This window comes from Micropterus salmoides, unplaced genomic scaffold, assembly GCF_014851395.1.
Source record: "Micropterus salmoides isolate LMB-PRFRI ecotype aquatic unplaced genomic scaffold, ASM1485139v1 Ms_hic_scaffold_2, whole genome shotgun sequence".
Taxonomy (NCBI): Eukaryota; Metazoa; Chordata; class Actinopteri; order Centrarchiformes; family Centrarchidae; genus Micropterus; species Micropterus salmoides.
Window position 1 is genome coordinate 28,007,413 of NW_024041150.1, and position 21,611 is coordinate 28,029,023.

General features: G+C 38.2%; 3 protein-coding genes across 3 annotated transcripts; 1 reads left to right on the forward strand and 2 right to left on the reverse strand.

Moving 5' to 3' along the window:
• The first annotated feature begins 202 nt into the window (after nt 1–202).
• On the forward strand, nt 203–2,875 carry LOC119913086 (E3 ubiquitin-protein ligase RNF144A-like). Its single transcript, XM_038732403.1, has 4 exons — nt 203–451; nt 613–713; nt 1,117–1,272; nt 1,387–2,875. The coding sequence occupies exons 1-4, from the start codon at nt 316–318 to the stop codon at nt 1,864–1,866; spliced, it is 873 nt and encodes a 290-aa protein (XP_038588331.1). The 5' UTR covers nt 203–315; the 3' UTR covers nt 1,867–2,875.
• Nucleotides 2,876–5,936: 3,061 nt separating this feature from the next.
• LOC119911912 (ubiquitin carboxyl-terminal hydrolase 47-like) lies at nt 5,937–13,400 on the reverse strand. The gene is made up of 12 exons (XM_038730892.1): nt 13,319–13,400; nt 12,887–13,018; nt 12,625–12,730; nt 12,295–12,404; nt 12,118–12,188; nt 11,906–12,034; nt 11,735–11,830; nt 11,524–11,652; nt 10,178–10,306; nt 10,044–10,078; nt 9,901–9,932; nt 5,937–9,810 (listed from the first exon to the last, which is right to left on the reverse strand). Exons 1-12 carry the CDS (start codon nt 13,398–13,400, stop codon nt 9,803–9,805), a joined length of 1,059 nt encoding a protein of 352 aa, XP_038586820.1. The 3' UTR covers nt 5,937–9,802.
• Nucleotides 13,401–14,343: 943 nt separating this feature from the next.
• On the reverse strand, nt 14,344–18,306 carry LOC119911913 (uncharacterized protein DDB_G0283697-like). Its single transcript, XM_038730893.1, has 10 exons — nt 18,243–18,306; nt 17,801–17,906; nt 17,348–17,502; nt 16,905–17,010; nt 16,452–16,606; nt 16,009–16,114; nt 15,554–15,708; nt 15,111–15,216; nt 14,660–14,810; nt 14,344–14,376 (listed from the first exon to the last, which is right to left on the reverse strand). Exons 1-10 carry the CDS (start codon nt 18,259–18,261, stop codon nt 14,344–14,346), a joined length of 1,092 nt encoding a protein of 363 aa, XP_038586821.1. The 5' UTR covers nt 18,262–18,306.
• Nucleotides 18,307–21,611: the final 3,305 nt, after the last annotated feature.

The window sequence follows — 21,611 nt, forward strand, 5'->3', positions numbered from 1 at the left end:
CTCTTTAAAGTCGCACACCTTCAGGAGTTGTTCCCCTCCTCTGGGCAGACGTACGCTGACCTCGATGCACATTTTGCTGCAGTGAGGACTGGTGTGCTCTTCAGGGTGGTTTATTGTGGTATCTAGACAAACTGAAACCTGGTTAAATAAATAGTCTACATGCTATCTGATGTTTTTTTCATAAGTTGCGTCACATATTAAACTGACAGTCACTTGACTTCATGGAAATGAAGCGACAGCGAAAGAAACCGAAACAACTCAAAGCCTCAGAGTGTTTAGGTTGAGTGAGTAGGCAAAATATTACATTTAGTCAAGATGGGCAACAGCGTGACAGCTGAACAGAGCAATAACTCCGGACAACAGACAAGCAATATGACAACACAAATGGAGAAGTGTTACGACCCACGAGACAGAACACTTACATTTGTCAGTGGAGACGATGACTTAGACTGTAAGTAGCCAAATGTTACATTAATAAGCCTTAGTCCTAAACTAATGAGTGCCATCGGTATCTTATCGTATTTCTATAAGTAGTATATGTAACCCTTAGTTATATGTAACCCTTAGTTATAGCTTATGACACTGCTCTCCTTGTGTTTGTGTGTCTCATAGTTTTGTGCGATGAGTTCAAGTCTCTCAGAGCAAAGATGTCCTGTGGTCATGCTGTTACTCCGATGTCTCTCACCAACTGGTGTCGCAGGTTGCTGGACCAGGTACACTATTTACTTCACCTTCATCATGAACTTCAAAGATGTTTCAGTGAATAAACTTCACTGACAAAATGCAAAGTGGCATGTAGTTAGTAATTTTAGGGGAGGTTCTCACAGGGTCAGAAATAGGTCTTACATGTCAAGTTCACTACCAATCAGTAGGAACAAGTTACAAATCACCTTATTCACCGTGCACATGCTCAGTTTAGTCCCTATTCCACATGGGAAGAAGTAGTTGTAAGATGTTGATAAGTTAGTTCATAGCTACAAGAGTCTGGGTTAGTTGTAACAACAATAGGACAAACACACACAGACATTCATGTTAAAAATTAATTTAAGTGTTGAACAAAATCTTTGAAAATTGTGTTTTTCTCACATTCCTTCTTATTTCTTTTTACTATCTAAGGGTGAGTCCAGATTTGTGTGTGGCAAACCTGACTGTGATGTTGAGTGGCCATATGAGGAGGTTTGTAAAATGGCTCTTCTAACCAAAGAAGAAATGAAGTACTTTGAAAAGAAAATGTTCCATAACGCTGCCAAGGATTACTTGAATGTCAAATTTGTAAGTATCTCAGTGACTCTGTATTTACACTTTTGTTTACAAATTGTTCTTGTTGTGCATGAACACTCAAGGGTGAATAAAAAACCTCTCATTATGTGTAAATTCACTCAACAGTGTCCTGGCTGCAAGTCTTGTGTGGTGAGGGCTGATCTCAGTGATCTGGGTGTCGAGTGCACAAAGTGCACAGCTGCCAAAAGAAGACCTTTCAGATTCTGCTGGCAGTGTTTGAGGGAATGGAAAGGTCCGGCTCCACGTTCAGACCGCTGTGAAAATGATGGCTGCGTCAATGAGCCATTAGAAACACTGAGAAACTGTCCAGATATCGTCTTTGAGTCTGTGAAGGGCGTCACTGGCTGTCCCTGCATCCGTGCCTGTCCCACCTGTGGTTTTCTGGTGGAGCATAACAGAACTCAGTGTAAAACCATCGTCTGTTCTCGCTGTAAGGTGAAGTTCTGCTTTGTTTGTCTGCAGTTCACTGAAGAGTGCCTGAAGCGCAACGCATACAAACTTTGCCCCACTGGTGTTGCACCGAGACAGACCTCGATACCTGTGTGGCAGAAAAAGTTATTTTATAATGTCAATCATCATAACTGATGTTACTCAGCCAGGATCTCAACCCCACACCAACTTTTAGTAGTAGTTATAAAGCTTTAGAGCTCTTTTGTACCATCTTTCCATAATTGGAACATTTTACATAGACAACTAAGTTTATTCTGTTTTTCACTTTGCTGGATTTTGCTTTAGCTTCTTTATCACAATGTTTCAGTGTGTCATCATTCTGATCTCCATAATATCTTTATTCAGTCTGTTCATTTCACATATTATTGTTTATTTTTAAGTTATGCTCCTTTGTTTATTCTCCTAAAACAAGACCTTTTTAAAGCATAATGTACTTAATACTAACAAGGAAAGCACAGCCTGACTTGTGATTGAAGCAGGAAACTAACATTGTCTAAAGGAGCAATGTCAGTGTGCAGACATTACCTTTCGTCAGGGCACAAAACCAAGCTCAGGTATCTTTGTACTGTAGAGTTAAAAAGACAGCTAATAGAAAAAAATTATAATATGAATAAATGTCAAATATGTTTATCAAAAGTGCTGTGAGTAGTTTTGTCTAACTTATAAATATCATTGGCACATTAATTTGTATATATTGAACCTTGTTATTCTTAGAAATTGTTGATGTGTGACAAACACACATAGCAATAACATCTTTTTACTATTGGCCCCACTCTGCCTCCCTCTGGCTGGACCACAAATGACAACATCTGATTACTGTGAATGACAATAACTATGTACTGAGCTGCTGGTAATGTTAGAGAAATTCTAAATCTAGAAAATCTTTCTTCTCAAAGAAAGTTCATGTACATGTCAGAATCTACTTAGAAACCATATCGTGAATTATTATGCCTTTCAAACAATACGCACTTTTGCATCATGACTTTTTTGTATTATCAAAATAAAAATGTTTGTCAGCTTCTATTTAAAATGTATACAAATTCATAAATAAATGCTCTTCCTCATTCACAACTGTGGTAAATATAGGCTACATAGATATAAACACAGTTAAAATAAACATTACTCTAATCCGTCGACACCTTCTCTATTATAAATTTCCTGGTTGAAAGAAAGTCTCTAACTACGAGTCCAATGCGTTTTTAAGTTTTGAAGATTATGTCCTCCCCTCTCATATGCCTCACAGTGTTTTGGTCCGCTGCCAGACCCTCAGCAACTTAATATCTTAAAAGTGACTATAGTGATCTATCCCTCTCCTCTTGCAGGCAGGAGGGACAGGAAGTTGCTATGGTTACGCTCTTCATCTCCATCGTTCTGAAAAGGTGGTAGATGACCAGTAGAAACAGTTAATGAACAAACAAAAACAACAAGAAATACATATAAATAAATGTGTCTTTTGCGGTTTTTGTGTGTTTTCTGGCCTGTGTGATCCCCCGCCCTGGTTTCAGCTGTCCCTCCTTATCATTATCATTTGTATCCTGTATGTTCGCTTGTCTAGGTGCTTTTCTTTCTCTTATGTGTTGAGCATCCCAGCCCATTCTTACTATTATCTCTGTGCTTTTTGGTCCTTCACCTTGATTTCTGGGCCGTTGCCTGTTTAATGGGCATTGATATACTGCTTAATGTGTTTGCCCACATTGTACTGTTTATCTGGTGTTGACCGGTGGCTGCCTGATCATCCCATAACATTTACTGTACCTTTTTGATGTTGTCCATAAATGAATTGAACTGCTCCAGCTCTGCCTTGGAGTCTACAATTTAATCTAGTCTCTTGCTTCTCTTTGCACAACTAGTGCGCATATAGCATTGCAATAACTGAAATGCATAAAAAGGGAGGATCTGAAGTTTCTCTGTCTTCATGTTTGACCCAGAGTTCAGTTTTCTGATTTTGTTCTTCATCACTGTCATTTATTTTCTGTTCCACCTCATCTCTACCTGTTCCTTCAGATTACCTGATTTGTTGTTCCTTTGCCTTGTCTGTCAGTTCTGAATTGGTTTTAGAGGCCTCTGAGACTCAATAAGGCTTTGAAGTGGAGAAAAGTAACATTCAGTAATGATCTGTTAATACTGGAGAACTGAATTTAATGTTTTAAATGTTCTTACCTCTGTACATGAGCATATATGCAGTCTGGGAACTGTTGAACAATGATTTATTTATTAATAATTTGTTGTTTGAACAGGAAAGTAACATGTGCATACATGTGCCACTGCGTGTAGGGCAAGAGCAGCTTTGAAAGATGGCCCTCCAACACTTTGAGGCCAATTTCAGAGTGCCCCAGGTTTTAGCCGCAGTTGTGATAACGTTTAACCGCAGGATGAGATGCTAGTACACCCTGTCCCCCCTCAAAAGTTATTCCCGACTGTTTATCATAATGCCTCTCTGCCACTTGTCGTTACAAGCACCGTGGCATCAAACATAACGAGCCTGGCGCTCCACGTGTTCACACAAGTGTTTTTTATTATATGCAGTTGTTGGTGTAATGGAAACCAGCGAACCTGTGTGTCACTGGTTCGAGTCAGGACCATGTAGTACAACTTGGGGTTACATTGGCCAAGGAGGGATGGGCAGTTCTTTTTTTGCTGGTGGTTGTTTCTCAGAAAAAATGTGCTGAAGCCGTGCTGAAGATATTGAGCTTGACTTACAGAGAGCATACACAAGGAGGGGGGCAGTGATTGACACTGTTGTTTTGTACAGAGCAGTTGATTTTTGCAAATGGCATTGGGAGCAGTAGGAGGAGCCAGAGGACCCTGACTATCTCTCTCATGTTCTGTTTTCAAAATATAGTGACACTTTCAGCAAATATGACACAAATTTATTTTTCAAAGAATTCCATACTGCAGCTTTAATGAGATGCTTTGTTTAGCGTTTTTATATTTATATCTTGGTATTTACAATTAATGCCACGGAGTTATATTAATGCCAGAACAATCAGGGCAGCTGTGTCTTCTCCTACCCACTTGGCCTACATACCCAGAAAAAAGGTCTGATGGTCTCTTGTTGGATGTTTTAATAATTGTATTACTTTTAAACTTAATTTTGCACAATGCTCAAACTGACTATTTTTCAAAAAATTTTGAATTTCCTGCATTTTTTTGTTATCATTAAAGTTAGTCTCGTTGTTAGCAGTGCAGAACAATGTTAGAAAATCAAGACAGGTCTCTTTGCTGTAGGTCACTCTACAAGCAGACCTGATAAGCAAAGTTAATATTATTGTCACAAACCACACTGTTTTCAAGCAGATAATATTAAACAACAAACTTACGTTAAATAAACAATGCACATATAGATTTGTGACTCAGGCCTACATGTAGGCCTATTTTACCTATCTTCTTAACATAATGGACTATTTGATATTGGCTGACTGCAGTAAGCTGCCGTAGAAATATAAAGTAACAGGACACTCAGTAATTTTTAAGTCCTCATCAGATGCTTCCTGACAGTCTCAGCAGTGCATGAACTGTAGACATGTGCTTTAGCTTCTCTTGCATCTTGGATCCGAAGATAATCAGCAAGTCATCATCTTAAATCGAAAGTAAATAGTCTTAACAATTATGATTATGAGGCTGTAGTACATTGGCACTGAAGTGCAAACCACAACAGCATTTCACCAACACGACTGCAATTCGCCACCACACTACAACAATTCGCCACAACACGACAGCAAATCGCCATAACACGACTGTGTTTCGCCAAAACATGACTGCAAATCGCCACTTCACTTCAGGGCCACCGTACTAGAGGGTATGTGTTTATAGCCTACAGACTAAACCTCTAAAATTGTTTTTGAGTCTTTGGGTGAAAGGATGGCTTCACTAAATGGCGATTTTTACACGTCATCATAGCTGCTGTTACTCAGATGGGAACTCAACCTTATACCAGCTTTTAAAACAGGAATACAATTTCCATGAAAGGGTGTACATGGTCTGCAACAATTCTTAGCATTATGCATTATGAACGTACAAGCTGTCTGCATGCTGCGTGACGGAAATGTCTTTTGCTCTGTCCTGGGTCTGAAAAATCAGCCATGTGTGGTGCATGGAAACACAGTAGTCTGGATGTTGTCCACAGTCCTCAGATTCAGGCCTGTACAGGAATATATAGTTGTTAGAACCCCAAAATTGAAAGATTGGTGTAACTGGAAACATGATCAGTTATCAACATGATAAGATATTTTTATTGAACAGGGCTTTGTTGTTCTCTGACAGGACTTCTGTGTCCACATTACACACCTGGTCAATCTACAAAACATAGATGAGGCAATGGCTGAAACAGAGTGCAGTCCTCTTCAGACACAACAATTCTGTCATTGTGGAAGACCTAATGTACAAAATAGTGTATATATTATGACTCTTACACAAAATTCACGTTTGTGTTGCATAACTGATGGTAACAGGAAAGTTTCTATCAATACAACCTGTTTTTAGCTTTGCCTACTGTTACCACAGCTATCTGTTGCTAACAGTTAGCTAGCCAGCTCCTTACTGAATCGATCAGACTCAGTCTATTTTAACTGCAGATCCAACCCCTCTGGTCAAAGGACAAATAAAATATCCTAAAAACGAGGAGACAGAGTGTGGAAACAACAGGGGCATCTCACTACTGTCAACAACTTGGAAGATTGTTGCCCACCTTCTCTTCAGGACACTCAGTGTGGTTTTTGTCCTACACATGGCACAACCAGCATGATCTTCACAGTCAGACAGTTACAAGAGAAATACAAGGAGCAAGAAACATTTTACATAAAGGAGCCACTTTCCATGAAGACAATCTTCGACAGGCTGCCAGACTCATAGCAGCAAAGACAGGAGAAAGTCTCCACCAAAACTCACTTCCTCTTCCACTTCCAGCTCCTTACATAAACACTCACACTGCAAGAAAGTTTCCATAACTATTATATAACTATTCCAGCATTGGCCTGTTCAGCCTTTTGAAGACCCACAATAAGGACCCCCCAGGTGCACCTTTGAGTGATTGTTGATGATAATGATGAAGTGGGGGCTACGTACGTGTCAAAGTAACATCAACCAAAGCATCACACTGCCTCCGACGTCTTGCCTTCTGCCCATAGTGCATCCTGGTGTGATGTGTTCCCCAGGGAAGCGACACATCCGCACGTAGCCATCCGTGTGAAGTAAAAGAAGCATGATTCATCAGACTAGGCCAACTTCTTCCATTGCTTCCTGTTCAAGTTCTGATGCTCACGTGCCCATTGTAGCAACTTTCGGCAGTGGACAGGGGTCAGCACGGGCACCCTGAATGGTCTGCGGCCACGTAGCCCCGTACGCAATAACCTGCGAACTGTGTGTTCTGACACCTTTCTATCAGAACCAGAATTAACTTTTTCAGTAATCTGACCTACAGTAGCTCATCTGTTGGATGGGACCTTGGCCTTAACCGCCCAAGACCCAGTCACAGTCACCCATTCACCGCTGTTCCTTCCCTGGACAAAATGTTCACTTGTTGGCTAATATGTCCAACCCACTGACACCCATGTGTAAATATTATTTCATTTCATTTAAAATCATGCACAAACCTGGCACATTGCACATATTTGTTGTTAATTGTTGTTATTCTATATTTTGTTAATTTATATGTTTATGCACACTCTATCCTCTTCCGTTGCAATACGTATGCACAACACAAATGCACATAAATATCTGCCATGTTGTTCTTTGTCTGCAAATAGCTGTATTATTTTTCTCTATTCTATTATCATTCTCATATAACTTGCATCTGTTATTCCATTTTTATTTATTTCTACATTTATTTATGTCAACTGTATGTTTGTCTACGTGTAGCACCTTATCACCAAAGCAAATTCCTCGTACATGTAAAATGCTACTTGGCTATAAATTTCTGATTCTGATTCTGATTCCCTGACAGGTGCCATGGTAACGACATAATAATTGTTATTCACTTCACCTCTTAGTGGTCACAGTGTTATGGCTGACAGGTGTATGTTCCATGTAATTATTCTGTCCTTCCATAGGCCATTTTATTATTCACTGTGACTCAGCTGCTGAGTTTCTGCAAATGCTCAATCACAACTGTGGTAAAAATACATAGATACTGTACATGTAAACACAGTCATCTTTCATCAACACCTATTTCAAAACAAACAGTAATCTTCTGTAATCTGTGGTCTCTTTAACAGATTCCCTGGATGAAAAAAAATGTCCATAAAAAATAAGGCAGGTAGAGAAGAGTGAAACGTGTTGTTAATGTTTCTTATGTGTATTTATTACAAAAGTCATCATGTTGTTTTCTGTGGTGACTACAGTGTGCTTTCATAGTAAATCATATTATATTATATATAACACATTGCTTTGTAAATTGTGTTTTTATTTCAAATTCACAGAATTAAACAACCATATAGGTTGACCATGTGATTTAACTATGGTCAGAGTAATCTCTGTCAGCAGAACAGCAGGAGGTAGTTATGGTTACGCTCTTTGTCTCCGTCGTTCAGAAACTTTGCAACAACACAGGAGAAGAGTAAGGTGGGGTTGTAGGTGAGCAGCACAAACAAATGCACAAACAATAAATCCAACAAATCCATAAATAAAAATAAGGGCCTTTCTGGATGTTGGATGCTGAAGTTCTGCAAGGTTTCAGAGAATTCTCATCTTGTGGGAAAGTAAGTGAGAATTTTTTTTTTTTTCAGACATAGGGCTTACACCTCTTGTTATTGATTTAGTTAACTTATTTCCTGTTTTATGTTGTAAGAGTCTTTCTTCATGTGTCTTGTGCTGCTTCACTTCCTGTGTTTGTGTGTTTTCTGCCTTGTTTGATTGTCTGCCGAGCACTGGTTTTACCTGTCCCTCCTTATCTCCCCCTTATTTGTTTATTTGACTGGGACAGTGCTCATTAATTAAAAGTAAAATAACTGTAAATGAGCCTGAGTTTGCTCAATAGGCTAATTTTCTGTAAATAATCTGTTGTCCCTGGCCAGTTATTAAAAGGTCAACCTAAAATAAAGATTTAAAATGACATAAAATGACTTATTACAGTCTGCACGTAATAACAATACATACAGAATAATAGTCAGACAGCTACAACACACAAAAATAAGTAACAAACAACATATTAGACAAACCATAACAAGAAAAGAAAAAAAACTGACAAAGACAATCTGCAAGCAAGCAACTCAGTGGGCAGTAGGTAGTCTAATGTGCACATATTTGATTAATTAGCCACTTCATTAGCTGACCAGTAAAAGAACGATAAGTATTTGCTTCTCTTATCAGCATTGGCAATAGATTCCATTGTTTAGATTCTGTTACAGAGAACGCTGAATGACTAAAAGCACTTCTTCGTTTATAAAGAGTTTCGAGTGGCTTCATTGTGCATTTGTTAGCCTGTGCCCAGCTTGTCAGACAATATGTAATGTATGTTTGTAATACGTATGTAGTCTGTATGTTTCCTTGTCTAGGTGCTAGTCAGTCTTTCTCATATGTGCAGCAGCCCATTCCTAGTGTTTTGTGGAAAGCCTTGTGCCTTTTTAATTTTGTGCAAGGTTATTGAATTGCTCCAGCTAGGCATTTATTGTCCTGTCTCTTGTTTACCTGTTATGCTACTTGCACAACTGTGATACATGTAACATTGCAATAACTGAAATGCATAAGGATGAGGCAGGATCTGAATTTCTGGAGGTGTGTGCAGCAGAAGTTTCTCTGTCTTTGTGGTTGACCCTTTACATTACATTACATGCTATTGCTATACATGTCAGAGGTCGCACGCCTCTGAAGCAACTAGGAGTTAAGTGTCTTGCTCAGGGACACCATTGGTGTCTCACGGTGGATTCGAACCCAGGTCTCTCACATCAAGGGCATGTGTCTTATCCACTGCTCCATCACCCTCCCCCCCACCAGTTTTCAGTTATCTGTCATCACTGTCATTTATTTTATGTTCTACCTCATCTCCACCTGTTCCTTCAGATTACCTGATTTAACCTTTTGTTCCTTTGTCTTGTCTGTCAGAACTTCTGAATTGGTTTTACGGGCCTCTGAGACTCTATAAGGCTTTGAAGTGGAGGAAAAGTAACATTCAGTAATGATCTGTTAATATTGGTGAACTGAACTTAATTGAACTGAAACGTTTTATGTTCTTACCTCTGTACACGAGCAGATATGCAGTCTGGGAACTGTTGAACAATCATATTTATTAATAATTTGTTGTTGGAACAAGAAAATAACAATACTGAGTGAACACATTCAGATGATATAACATATTAAAACTGGATTCACAAACATACCTGTAAGTCTTTTTTGCAAATGGTTGTCCTTCAGCCTATACCATTGAGAAGAACATTCAACACATTTACTGTTATTTGTGTTTGTGGGTTTTGTATAAGCGCCTTATTAGTGGATGTGTTATATTAATCCTCACCTTTTTTACGTTAGTGTCATTAAACTCGTACCAGGTGTTATCCTCATTGGACAGGATGATGGCTGTGTAATGTCCAAATCTTAGCTGACCCACGTGATTCACCATCCCATTCAGTTTGTACGTCTTGTTCTACAGTGAAAAAGACTTATTAAAGCTGCAACAATTGAACGCACAGTGCAAAACCTTCTGTTTCACTCTCTCCACTGATCGTATCACTCTGCTAAGCCCCACTCATTAAACCCACAAACCCACAAACCCGCCCTGCGAAGCCTCAGTGAGAGCAAGCTCGTCGAAAGACTCCACTCTGACACTTTGCCACCCAGGGCAGAACGCCACCTGCTTCAGAAGCAGCTGTGACAACTTCTAACAGCAGTAAGAGAGGCCAGTAGCTACACCACTGTTCCAGCTCAAAAGTTATTCCCCACTGTCATCCTACTTCTTTGTCACTCGTGAATATGCGCGCCATGTCATTGAGCGTAATGAGCCAGAGCTCCATGGAGACTGGCATGTTCATGTTTTTGTATTAAATGCAGTTGTTGTAGGAAAATGAGGGATGGGCAGTTCTTTTATTGCTGGTGCTTGTTTCACAGACATTGTGTTTGCAAAACTTCAGAAGCCGCGTTAAAGATATAGGGCTCTATCTTGCAACGCAGCAAAGTGTCATTACTAGTTTCGAACCGGCACATTTGACATTTTCACGCCAAGCTGTCTGTCTGTTAACAGACTCCAGTCTGCAGTGGAGTTCAGACACCTCACTGATAAACCACAGAGCTGCAGAGTACGTACAAGTAACGTAGTAAGTACAACTATTTTTTCATGTCCCAAACGCAACTGAACCATGCGTTTCACACCGTGGAATTGGAATTGGCATAGCCAAAAGTGAGTTGTTTTGCTTTACTGAGTGAGAGTGTGCCCCTTCACAGTGATCGGCTCTGAGTTCGAGATTTCTCCTGGCTCTAGTTTCGATTCTTGCAAATGGAATAAGAAGCACAATTTAAGCAAATATGACAAAAAGTGTTTTTATTTTATTTTTCCCAACTGCAGTTTTAAGGAGGTTAATGTAATCCAGCTCAGACATTGCTGCTTTGTTAGATGCAAACTTTTTATGACTTCCCTTTTGCCCGTGCTTGTGCCCATATTTGCAATTTTCTATTTTCTTTAGAACCACATGTAGTAAACAATGGACTACGCTGCAACAACAGTGAGCTGCGTTAAACTATAAGAAATCTGACTCTTGTTGATGGACAAACTTGGCAATTTATTGAAAGCACAAATACCTTATAAGAGAGACCTAAGTCTTACAGATCACAACCCTACTCATATTTTATAAAGTTACTTCTCCTCACCTTTATTTGTAATGAAGGTGGCACATCCACAGAGCGGTCTGATTTGATATGTGACATGGTGTTGTAGTCAATATCAAATCTCTTGAGGAGTAGAATCAGAGTCTGAGGAAATTTCACCATCTCACATTCCTGAATAACACAAGCAACATTATTAAAGAACATTTTACCACAAACAGTAACAGGTGGGATTTAATTTAAAGTAAAAACTCACCCTGGTCGCCTCCGTTTCCTTTTTACATTCGTTGCAGAACACCTTATTGCCTCCACTGAATGATTTAGAGTCAAAAATCCTTTGAAAGCCTTTTTCCTGTGACAAATAAATAATTAATACATATCACCAACAGACCAATCTCACATCATCATGCAATGACACACAACTTACCGCACTGTAGGTTGAATCATCAGTATCTCTTAGTGACAGCTGAAGACTCCAAAATGCATTTGTCTCTTCGTTAATAATGTGCACTTCTGTTGTGCATGTTGTTTTGTAGGTCAGCGCTCCTTCAAAAACCTTCAGACAGAATTTTCTATCAATACAGAAATCAGATGTCTTCACCTAGAAGTTGCAGTCCAGGTTTTTTTTTACATGCTCACCTCAGAGACTTGAGGGCTGACCTTATCTAAAATCCACTCCAGGCATTCAGCAGCATCACACTGTTGATAAACTGCAGAGCAAAACATCCAGTTTACTAATTCCATCAATCTGACAAGTGAATATCCTACTAACAGCACATTACTCTTTGATCTTCTGCTGATTACAGTCCAGCTTACCATCTGCAATCCCCAATGTTTTTGTGATGGTTTCTGTTCCACATGTTTTCATCTTCAAGCCTTCAAAGATATTTCTCAGCTGAAGATCTGTTTGTATTTCTGGATCCAACCTTAAGGCAGAGAATAGTTTCTCAAATGAATAATCACTGTTTACTGCCAGTTAATATGTTACTGATGGAGATTTGTGAATTTGAAACACCCATTTAGACCCAAATGAATCACTTTATAATAATATTTCCTGTTGATAATTTGCAATACAATTTTTTACATTTACTCTAGTTGCTTTACTTTTTCTTATATTTGCTACATATGAAAGCAGCTGTTTCGAACCTGTTGTGGACCTCTGGTGTCATGAAGAGAACTTGCAAGATGCTGTTGAGGTAACATGTGGATCCTTGATTATACAGACCATAATAACATTTCTGTGGCCGAGTCACTAAAAAGAAAGAAAAACACAGACTCATTCTTGTTCTTTGTGCAGCAGATGCAGGTCCTGATATCCAACATGAAATAAATTAGTGTCACGACTGAACAACTCATTCTAATAGATGAGGGCTGAATTACTTTCACTTGATTCTGATCTGTCCCTTACCAACGTCACTGTGTCCCATCTCCCTCTTCTCTTCATCCTCGTCTTCTTCTTCTACCTCTGTGTGTTTCCCCTCATCCTGCACCAGTTTGTTACTGTCGTTCAGCTTCATCTGTCTGTCTGGTCGGACGCTCTCTGGGTTTGTAAGAAAAGTAATTTACTCAGTAATTCATTCAGCAAAAGTCTGTTAATATTAAAGTAATAGCTTACATTTTCACCTCACCTGCTAAAAATCTGATAAATTAAATTTTAAAGCACAGAAATCACAGAAGGAGGACAGCTGCACCATGTTAACATGTTACTGACAGAGACTTGTAAATTTGAAAAACACATTTAGAACCAAATAAAACACTTTATGATAATGTTTCCTGTTAATAATGTGCATAATGTTTTGTTAAATTATATCTGTTACAGATGAAAGCAGCTGTTTCAAACCTTTCGTGGACCTCTGGTGTCTTGGAGAAAACTTGCTGGTCACTGTTGAGGGAACATGTGCCTCCCTGATTAGACAGACCATCGTGAACTTTCGTGGCCGAGTCACTAAAAAGAAAGAAAAACACAGACTCATTCTTGTTCTTTGTGCAGCAGATGCAGGTCCTGATGTCCAACATGAAATAAATTAGTGTCACGACTGAACAACTCATTCTAATAGATAGATATATACTTTATTTATCCCGAGGGAAATTCAAGTATCCAGTAGCATACAAAACATACATACATTAAACCTTTATTAAAATAGAATTAAAATTAAAATAACTTATAACACAGTAGCCACAGTAAAACAGTGCATAAACAGTAAGCAGAGCAAATGGAGTGAAGATGGAATGAAAAAGATGAGGGCTGAATTACTTTCCCTTGATTCTGATCTGTCCCTTACCAACGTCACTGTGTCCCATCTCCCTCTTCTCTTCATCCTCGTCTTCTTCTTCTACCTCTGTGTGTTTCCCTCATCCTGCACCAGTTTGTTACTGCTTTCATCCTGTCGTTCAGCTGCATCATCTGTCTGACCTTCTGGATCGGTCGGACGCTCTCTGGGTTTGTAAGAAAAGTAATTTACTCAGTAATTCATTCAGCAAAAGTCTGTTAATATTAAAGTAATAGCTTACATTTTCACCTCACCTGTTAAAAATCTGATAAATTAAATTTTAAAGCACAGAAATCACAGAAGGAGGACAGCTGCACCATGTTAACATGTTACTGATGGAGACTTGTAAATTTGAAAAACACATTTAGAACCAAATAAAACACTTTATGATAATGTTTCCTGTTAATAATGTGCATAATGTTTTGTTAAATTATATCTGTTACAGATGAAAGCAGCTGTTTCAAACCTTTCGTGGACCTCTGGTGTCTTGGAGAAAACTTGCTGGTCACTGTTGAGGGAACATGTGCCTCCCTGATTAGACAGACCATCGTGAACTTTCGTGGCCAAATCACTAAAAAGAAAGAAAAACACAGACTCATTCTTGTTCTTTGTGCAGCAGATGCAGGTCCTGATGTCCAACATGAAATAAATTAGTGTCACGACTGAACAACTCATTCTAATAGATAGATATATACTTTATTTATCCCGAGGGAAATTCAAGTATCCAGTAGCATACAAAACATACATACATTAAACCTTTATTAAAATAGAATTAAAATTAAAATAACTTATAACACAGTAGCCACAGTAAAACAGTGCATAAACAGTAAGCAGAGCAAATGGAGTGAAGATGGAATGAAAAAGATGAGGGCTGAATTACTTTCCTTGATTCTGATCTGTCCCTTACCAACGTCACTGTGTCCCATCTCCCTCTTCTCTTCATCCTCGTCTTCTTCTTCTACCTCTGTGTGTTTCTCCTCATCCTGCACCAGTTTGTTACTGCTTTCATCCTGTCGTTCAGCTGCATCATCTGTCTGACCTTCTGGATCGGTCGGACGCTCTCTGGGTTTGTAAGAAAAGTAATTTACTCAGTAATTCATTCAGCAAAAGTCTGTTAATATTAAAGTAATAGCTTACATTTTCACCTCACCTGCTAAAAATCTGATAAATTAAATTTTAAAGCACAGAAATCACAGAAGGAGGACAGCTGCACCATGTTAACATGTTACTGATGGAGACTTGTAAATTTGAAAAACACATTTAGAACCAAATAAAACACTTTATGATAATGTTTCCTGTTAATAATGTGCATAATGTTTTGTTAAATTATATCTGTTACAGATGAAAGCAGCTGTTTCAAACCTTTCGTGGACCTCTGGTGTCTTGGAGAAAACTTGCTGGTCACTGTTGAGGGAACATGTGCCTCCCTGATTAGACAGACCATCGTGAACTTTCTGTGGCCAAATCACTAAAAAGAAAGAAAAACACAGACTCATTCTTGTTCTTTGTGCAGCAGATGCAGGTCCTGATGTCCAACATGAAATAAATTAGTGTCACGACTGAACAACTCATTCTAATAGATAGATATATACTTTATTTATCCCGAGGGAAATTCAAGTATCCAGTAGCATACAAAACATACATACATTAAACCTTTATTAAAATAGAATTAAAATTAAAATAACTTATAACACAGTAGCCACAGTAAAACAGTGCATAAACAGTAAGCAGAGCAAATGGAGTGAAGATGGAATGAAAAAGATGAGGGCTGAATTACTTTCACTTGATTCTGATCTGTCCCTTACCAACGTCACTGTGTCCCATCTCCCTCTTCTCTTCATCCTCGTCTTCTTCTTCTACCTCTGTGTGTTTCCCCTCATCCTGCACCAGTTTGTTACTGCTTTCATCCTGTCGTTCAGCTGCATCATCTGTCTGACCTTCTGGATCGGTCGGACGCTCTCTGGGTTTGTAAGAAAAGTAATTTACTCAGTAATTCATTCAGCAAAAGTCTGTTAATATTAAAGTAATAGCTTACATTTTCACCTCACCTGCTAAAAATCTGATAAATTAAATTTTAAAGCACAGAAATCACAGAAGGAGGACAGCTGCACCATGTTAACATGTTACTGATGGAGACTTGTAAATTTGAAAAACACATTTAGAACCAAATAAAACACTTTATGATAATGTTTCCTGTTAATAATGTGCATAATGTTTTGTTAAATTATATCTGTTACAGATGAAAGCAGCTGTTTCAAACCTTTCGTGGACCTCTGGTGTCTTGGAGAAAACTTGCTGGTCACTGTTGAGGGAACATGTGCCTCCCTGATTAGACAGACCATCGTGAACTTTCTGTGGCCGAGTCACTAAAAAGAAAGAAAAACACAGACTCATTCTTGTTCTTTGTGCAGCAGATGCAGGTCCTGATGTCCAACATGAAATAAATTAGTGTCACGACTGAACAACTCATTCTAATAGATAGATATATACTTTATTTATCCCGAGGGAAATTCAAGTATCCAGTAGCATACAAAACATACATACATTAAACCTTTATTAAAATAGAATTAAAATTAAAATAACTTATAACACAGTAGCCACAGTAAAACAGTGCATAAACAGTAAGCAGAGCAAATGGAGTGAAGATGGAATGAAAAAGATGAGGGCTGAATTATTTTCCCTTGATTCTGATCTGTCCCTTACCAACGTCACTGTGTCCCATCTCCCTCTTCTCTTCATCCTCGTCTTCTTCTTCTACCTCTGTGTGTTTCCCCTCATCCTGCACCAGTTTGTTACTGCTTTCATCCTGTCGTTCAGCTGCATCATCTGTCTGACCTTCTGGATCGGTCGGACGCTCTCTGGGTTTGTAAGAAAAGTAATTTACTCAGTAATTCATTCAGCAAAAGTCTGTTAATATTAAAGTAATAGCTTACATTTTCACCTCACCTGCTAAAAATCTGATAAATTAAATTTTAAAGCACAGAAATCACAGAAGGAGGACAGCTGCACCATGTTAACATGTTACTGAGAGACTTGTAAATTTGAAAAACACATTTAGAACCAAATAAAACACTTTATGATAATGTTTCCTGTTAATAATGTGCATAATGTTTTGTTAAATTATATCTGTTACAGATGAAAGCAGCTGTTTCAAACCTTTCGTGGACCTCTGGTGTCTTGGAGAAAACTTGCTGGTCACTGTTGAGGGAACATGTGCCTCCCTGATTAGACAGACCATCGTGAACTTTCTGTGGCCAAATCACTAAAAAGAAAGAAAAACACAGACTCATTCTTGTTCTTTGTGCAGCAGATGCAGGTCCTGATGTCCAACATGAAATAAATTAGTGTCACGACTGAACAACTCATTCTAATAGATAGATATATACTTTATTTATCCCGAGGGAAATTCAAGTATCCAGTAGCATACAAAACATACATACATTAAACCTTTATTAAAATAGAATTAAAATTAAAATAACTTATAACACAGTAGCCACAGTAAAACAGTGCATAAACAGTAAGCAGAGCAAATGGAGTGAAGATGGAATGAAAAAGATGAGGGCTGAATTACTTTCACTTGATTCTGATCTGTCCCTTACCAACGTCACTGTGTCCCATCTCCCTCTTCTCTTCATCCTCGTCTTCTTCTTCTACCTCTGTGTGTTTCCCCTCATCCTGCACCAGTTTGTTACTGCTTTCATCCTGTCGTTCAGCTGCATCATCTGTCTGACCTTCTGGATCGGTCGGACGCTCTCTGGGTTTGTAAGAAAAGTAATTTACTCAGTAATTCATTCAGCAAAAGTCTGTTAATATTAAAGTAATAGCTTACATTTTCACCTCACCTGCTAAAAATCTGATAAATTAAATTTTAAAGCACAGAAATCACAGAAGGAGGACAGCTGCACCATGTTAACATGTTACTGAGAGACTTGTAAATTTGAAAAACACATTTAGAACCAAATAAAACACTTTATGATAATGTTTCCTGTTAATAATGTGCATAATGTTTTGTTAAATTATATCTGTTACAGATGAAAGCAGCTGTTTCAAACCTTTCGTGGACCTCTGGTGTCTTGGAGAAAACTTGCTGGTCACTGTTGAGGGAACATGTGCCTCCCTGATTAGACAGACCATCGTGAACTTTCGGTGGCCGAGTCACTAAAAAGAAAGAAAAACACAGACTCATTCTTGTTCTTTGTGCAGCAGATGCAGGTCCTGATGTCCAACATGAAATAAATTAGTGTCACGACTGAACAACTCATTCTAATAGATAGATATATACTTTATTTATCCCGAGGGAAATTCAAGTATCCAGTAGCATACAAAACATACATACATTAAACCTTTATTAAAATAGAATTAAAATTAAAATAACTTATAACACAGTAGCCACAGTAAAACAGTGCATAAACAGTAAGCAGAGCAAATGGAGTGAAGATGGAATGAAAAAGATGAGGGCTGAATTATTTCCCTTGATTCTGATCTGTCCCTTACCAACGTCACTGTGTCCCATCTCCCTCTTCTCTTCATCCTCGTCTTCTTCTTCTACCTCTGTGTGTTTCCCTCATCCTGCACCAGTTTGTTACTGCTTTCATCCTGTCGTTCAGCTGCATCATCTGTCTGACCTTCTGGATCGGTCGGACGCTCTCTGGGTTTGTAAGAAAAGTAATTTACTCAGTAATTCATTCAGCAAAAGTCTGTTAATATTAAAGTAATAGCTTACATTTTCACCTCACCTGCTAAAAATCTGATAAATTAAATTTAAAGCACAGAAATCACAGAAGGAGGACAGCTGCACCATGTTAACATGTTACTGATGGAGACTTGTAAATTTGAAAACACATTTAGAACCAAATAAAACACTTTATGATAATGTTTCCTGTTAATAATGTGCATAATGTTTTGTTAAATTATATCTGTTACAGATGAAAGCAGCTGTTTCAAACCTTTCGTGGACCTCTGGTGTCTTGGAGAAAACTTGCTGGTCACTGTTGAGGGAACATGTGCCTCCCTGATTAGACAGACCATCGTGAACTTTGTGGCCGAGTCACTAAAAAGAAAGAAAAACACAGACTCATTCTTGTTCTTTGTGCAGCAGATGCAGGTCCTGATGTCCAACATGAAATAAATTAGTGTCACGACTGAACAACTCATTCTAATAGATAGATATATACTTTATTTATCCCGAGGGAAATTCAAGTATCCAGTAGCATACAAAACATACATACATTAAACCTTTATTAAAATAGAATTAAAATTAAAATAACTTATAACACAGTAGCCACAGTAAAACAGTGCATAAACAGTAAGCAGAGCAAATGGAGTGAAGATGGAATGAAAAAGATGAGGGCTGAATTATTTTCCCTTGATTCTGATCTGTCCCTTACCAACGTCACTGTGTCCCATCTCCCTCTTCTCTTCATCCTCGTCTTCTTCTTCTACCTCTGTGTGTTTCCCTCATCCTGCACCAGTTTGTTACTGCTTTCATCCTGTCGTTCAGCTGCATCATCTGTCTGACCTTCTGGATCGGTCGGACGCTCTCTGGGTTTGTAAGAAAAGTAATTTACTCAGTAATTCATTCAGCAAAAGTCTGTTAATATTAAAGTAATAGCTTACATTTTCACCTCACCTGCTAAAAATCTGATAAATTAAATTTTAAAGCACAGAAATCACAGAAGGAGGACAGCTGCACCATGTTAACATGTTACTGATGGAGACTTGTAAATTTGAAAAACACATTTAGAACCAAATAAAACACTTTATGATAATGTTTCCTGTTAATAATGTGCATAATGTTTTGTTAAATTATATCTGTTACAGATGAAAGCAGCTGTTTCAAACCTTTCGTGGACCTCTGGTGTCTTGGAGAAAACTTGCTGGTCACTGTTGAGGGAACATGTGCCTCCCTGATTAGACAGACCATCGTGAACTTTCGGTGGCCGAGTCACTAAAAAGAAAGAAAAACACAGACTCATTCTTGTTCTTTGTGCAGCAGATGCAGGTCCTGATGTCCAACATGAAATAAATTAGTGTCACGACTGAACAACTCATTCTAATAGATAGATATATACTTTATTTATCCCGAGGGAAATTCAAGTATCCAGTAGCATACAAAACATACATACATTAAACCTTTATTAAAATAGAATTAAAATTAAAATAACTTATAACACAGTAGCCACAGTAAAACAGTGCATAAACAGTAAGCAGAGCAAATGGAGTGAAGATGGAATGAAAAAGATGAGGGCTGAATTACTTTCACTTGATTCTGATCTGTCCCTTACCAACGTCACTGTGTCCCATCTCCCTCTTCTCTTCATCCTCGTCTTCTTCTTCTACCTCTGTGTGTTTCCCCTCATCCTGCACCAGTTTGTTACTGCTTTCATCCTGTCGTTCAGCTGCATCATCTGTCTGACCTTCTGGATCGGTCGGACACTCTCTGGGTTTGTAAGAAAAGTAATTTACTCAGTAATTCATTCAGCAAAAGTCTGTTAATATTAAAGTAATAGCTTACATTTTCACCTCACCTGCTAAAAATCTGATAAATTAAATTTAAAGCACAGAAATCACAGAAGGAGGACAGCTGCACCATGTTAACATGTTACTGATAGAGACTTGTAAATTTGAAAAACACATTTAGAACCAAATAAAACACTTTATGATAATGTTTCCTGTTAATAATGTGCATAATGTTTTGTTAAATTATATCTGTTACAGATGAAAGCAGCTGTTTCAAACCTTTCGTGGACCTCTGGTGTCTTGGAGAAAACTTGCTGGTCACTGTTGAGGGAACATGTGCCTCCCTGATTAGACAGACCATCGTGAACTTTCTGTGGCCGAGTCACTAAAAAGAAAGAAAAACACAGACTCATTCTTGTTCTTTGTGCAGCAGATGCAGGTCCTGATGTCCAACATGAAATAAATTAGTGTCACGACTGAACAACTCATTCTAATAGATAGATATATACTTTATTTATCCCAGTTTGTTACTGCTTTCATCCTGTCCGGTCGGACGCTCTCTGGGTTTGTAAGAAAAGTAATTTACTCAGTAATTCATTCAGCAAAAGTCTGTTAAAATTAAAGTAATTGCTTACATTTTCACCTCACCTGCTAAAAATCAAATTTAACAACACAGAAATCACAGAAGGGCAGCACCTCTGCTGTTCAGCAGATGCAGCATCTGATTATAAAAAAAAATAATTTCCATTTTTCAGAGATTTAGAAACATACAACATTTAGTTGAATAAAATAATTGAAGGTTAAAATTGATAAATGATCACTGTAACTCTGCTTCTTTATGACCTGTTTGTTCCTCCTTTTCTGGCTTTGTGCTCTCATCTCGATGCCTTTCACTGGTTTGAAGAGGGACACGTTCTTCCTTCTCAGAAGTTTCTTCCAACTTGTTCATTTTTTCGTGTGTGATGCTGAAATGGAATGAGCTTTAATTGTCACACAGATGTCTTTGCATCTCTACTCATCATTTTACAGTTACACAGATTTTGCAATTTTTAAATTCTGTGTCCTGTTCCTTTTACTGGTATGTTGTCTTTACAGTGGTATCAATTTTATCCTTTATAAACGTTCTCTGTTTATTTCCCAGCAAAACAAACAAAAAGCACCTTAACAAGATTACTCAGATGACCAAACCAAATTTATTTTTTGTTCCCCCTAGTGGTGAATGATTGTATATCTTCAGGAGCAGGTTATCTAATCATTTTCAAAACCTAAAGTAAACTCTGCAGAAACTATGTTCACCAAAAAACAACATGGAGATGAAATATTTATGTGGTAACTTATTAAAATACAGCCACATGTTATTCCATAAATGCGAGTTAGAAATGAATGCATTGTGCTTCTGTCTTT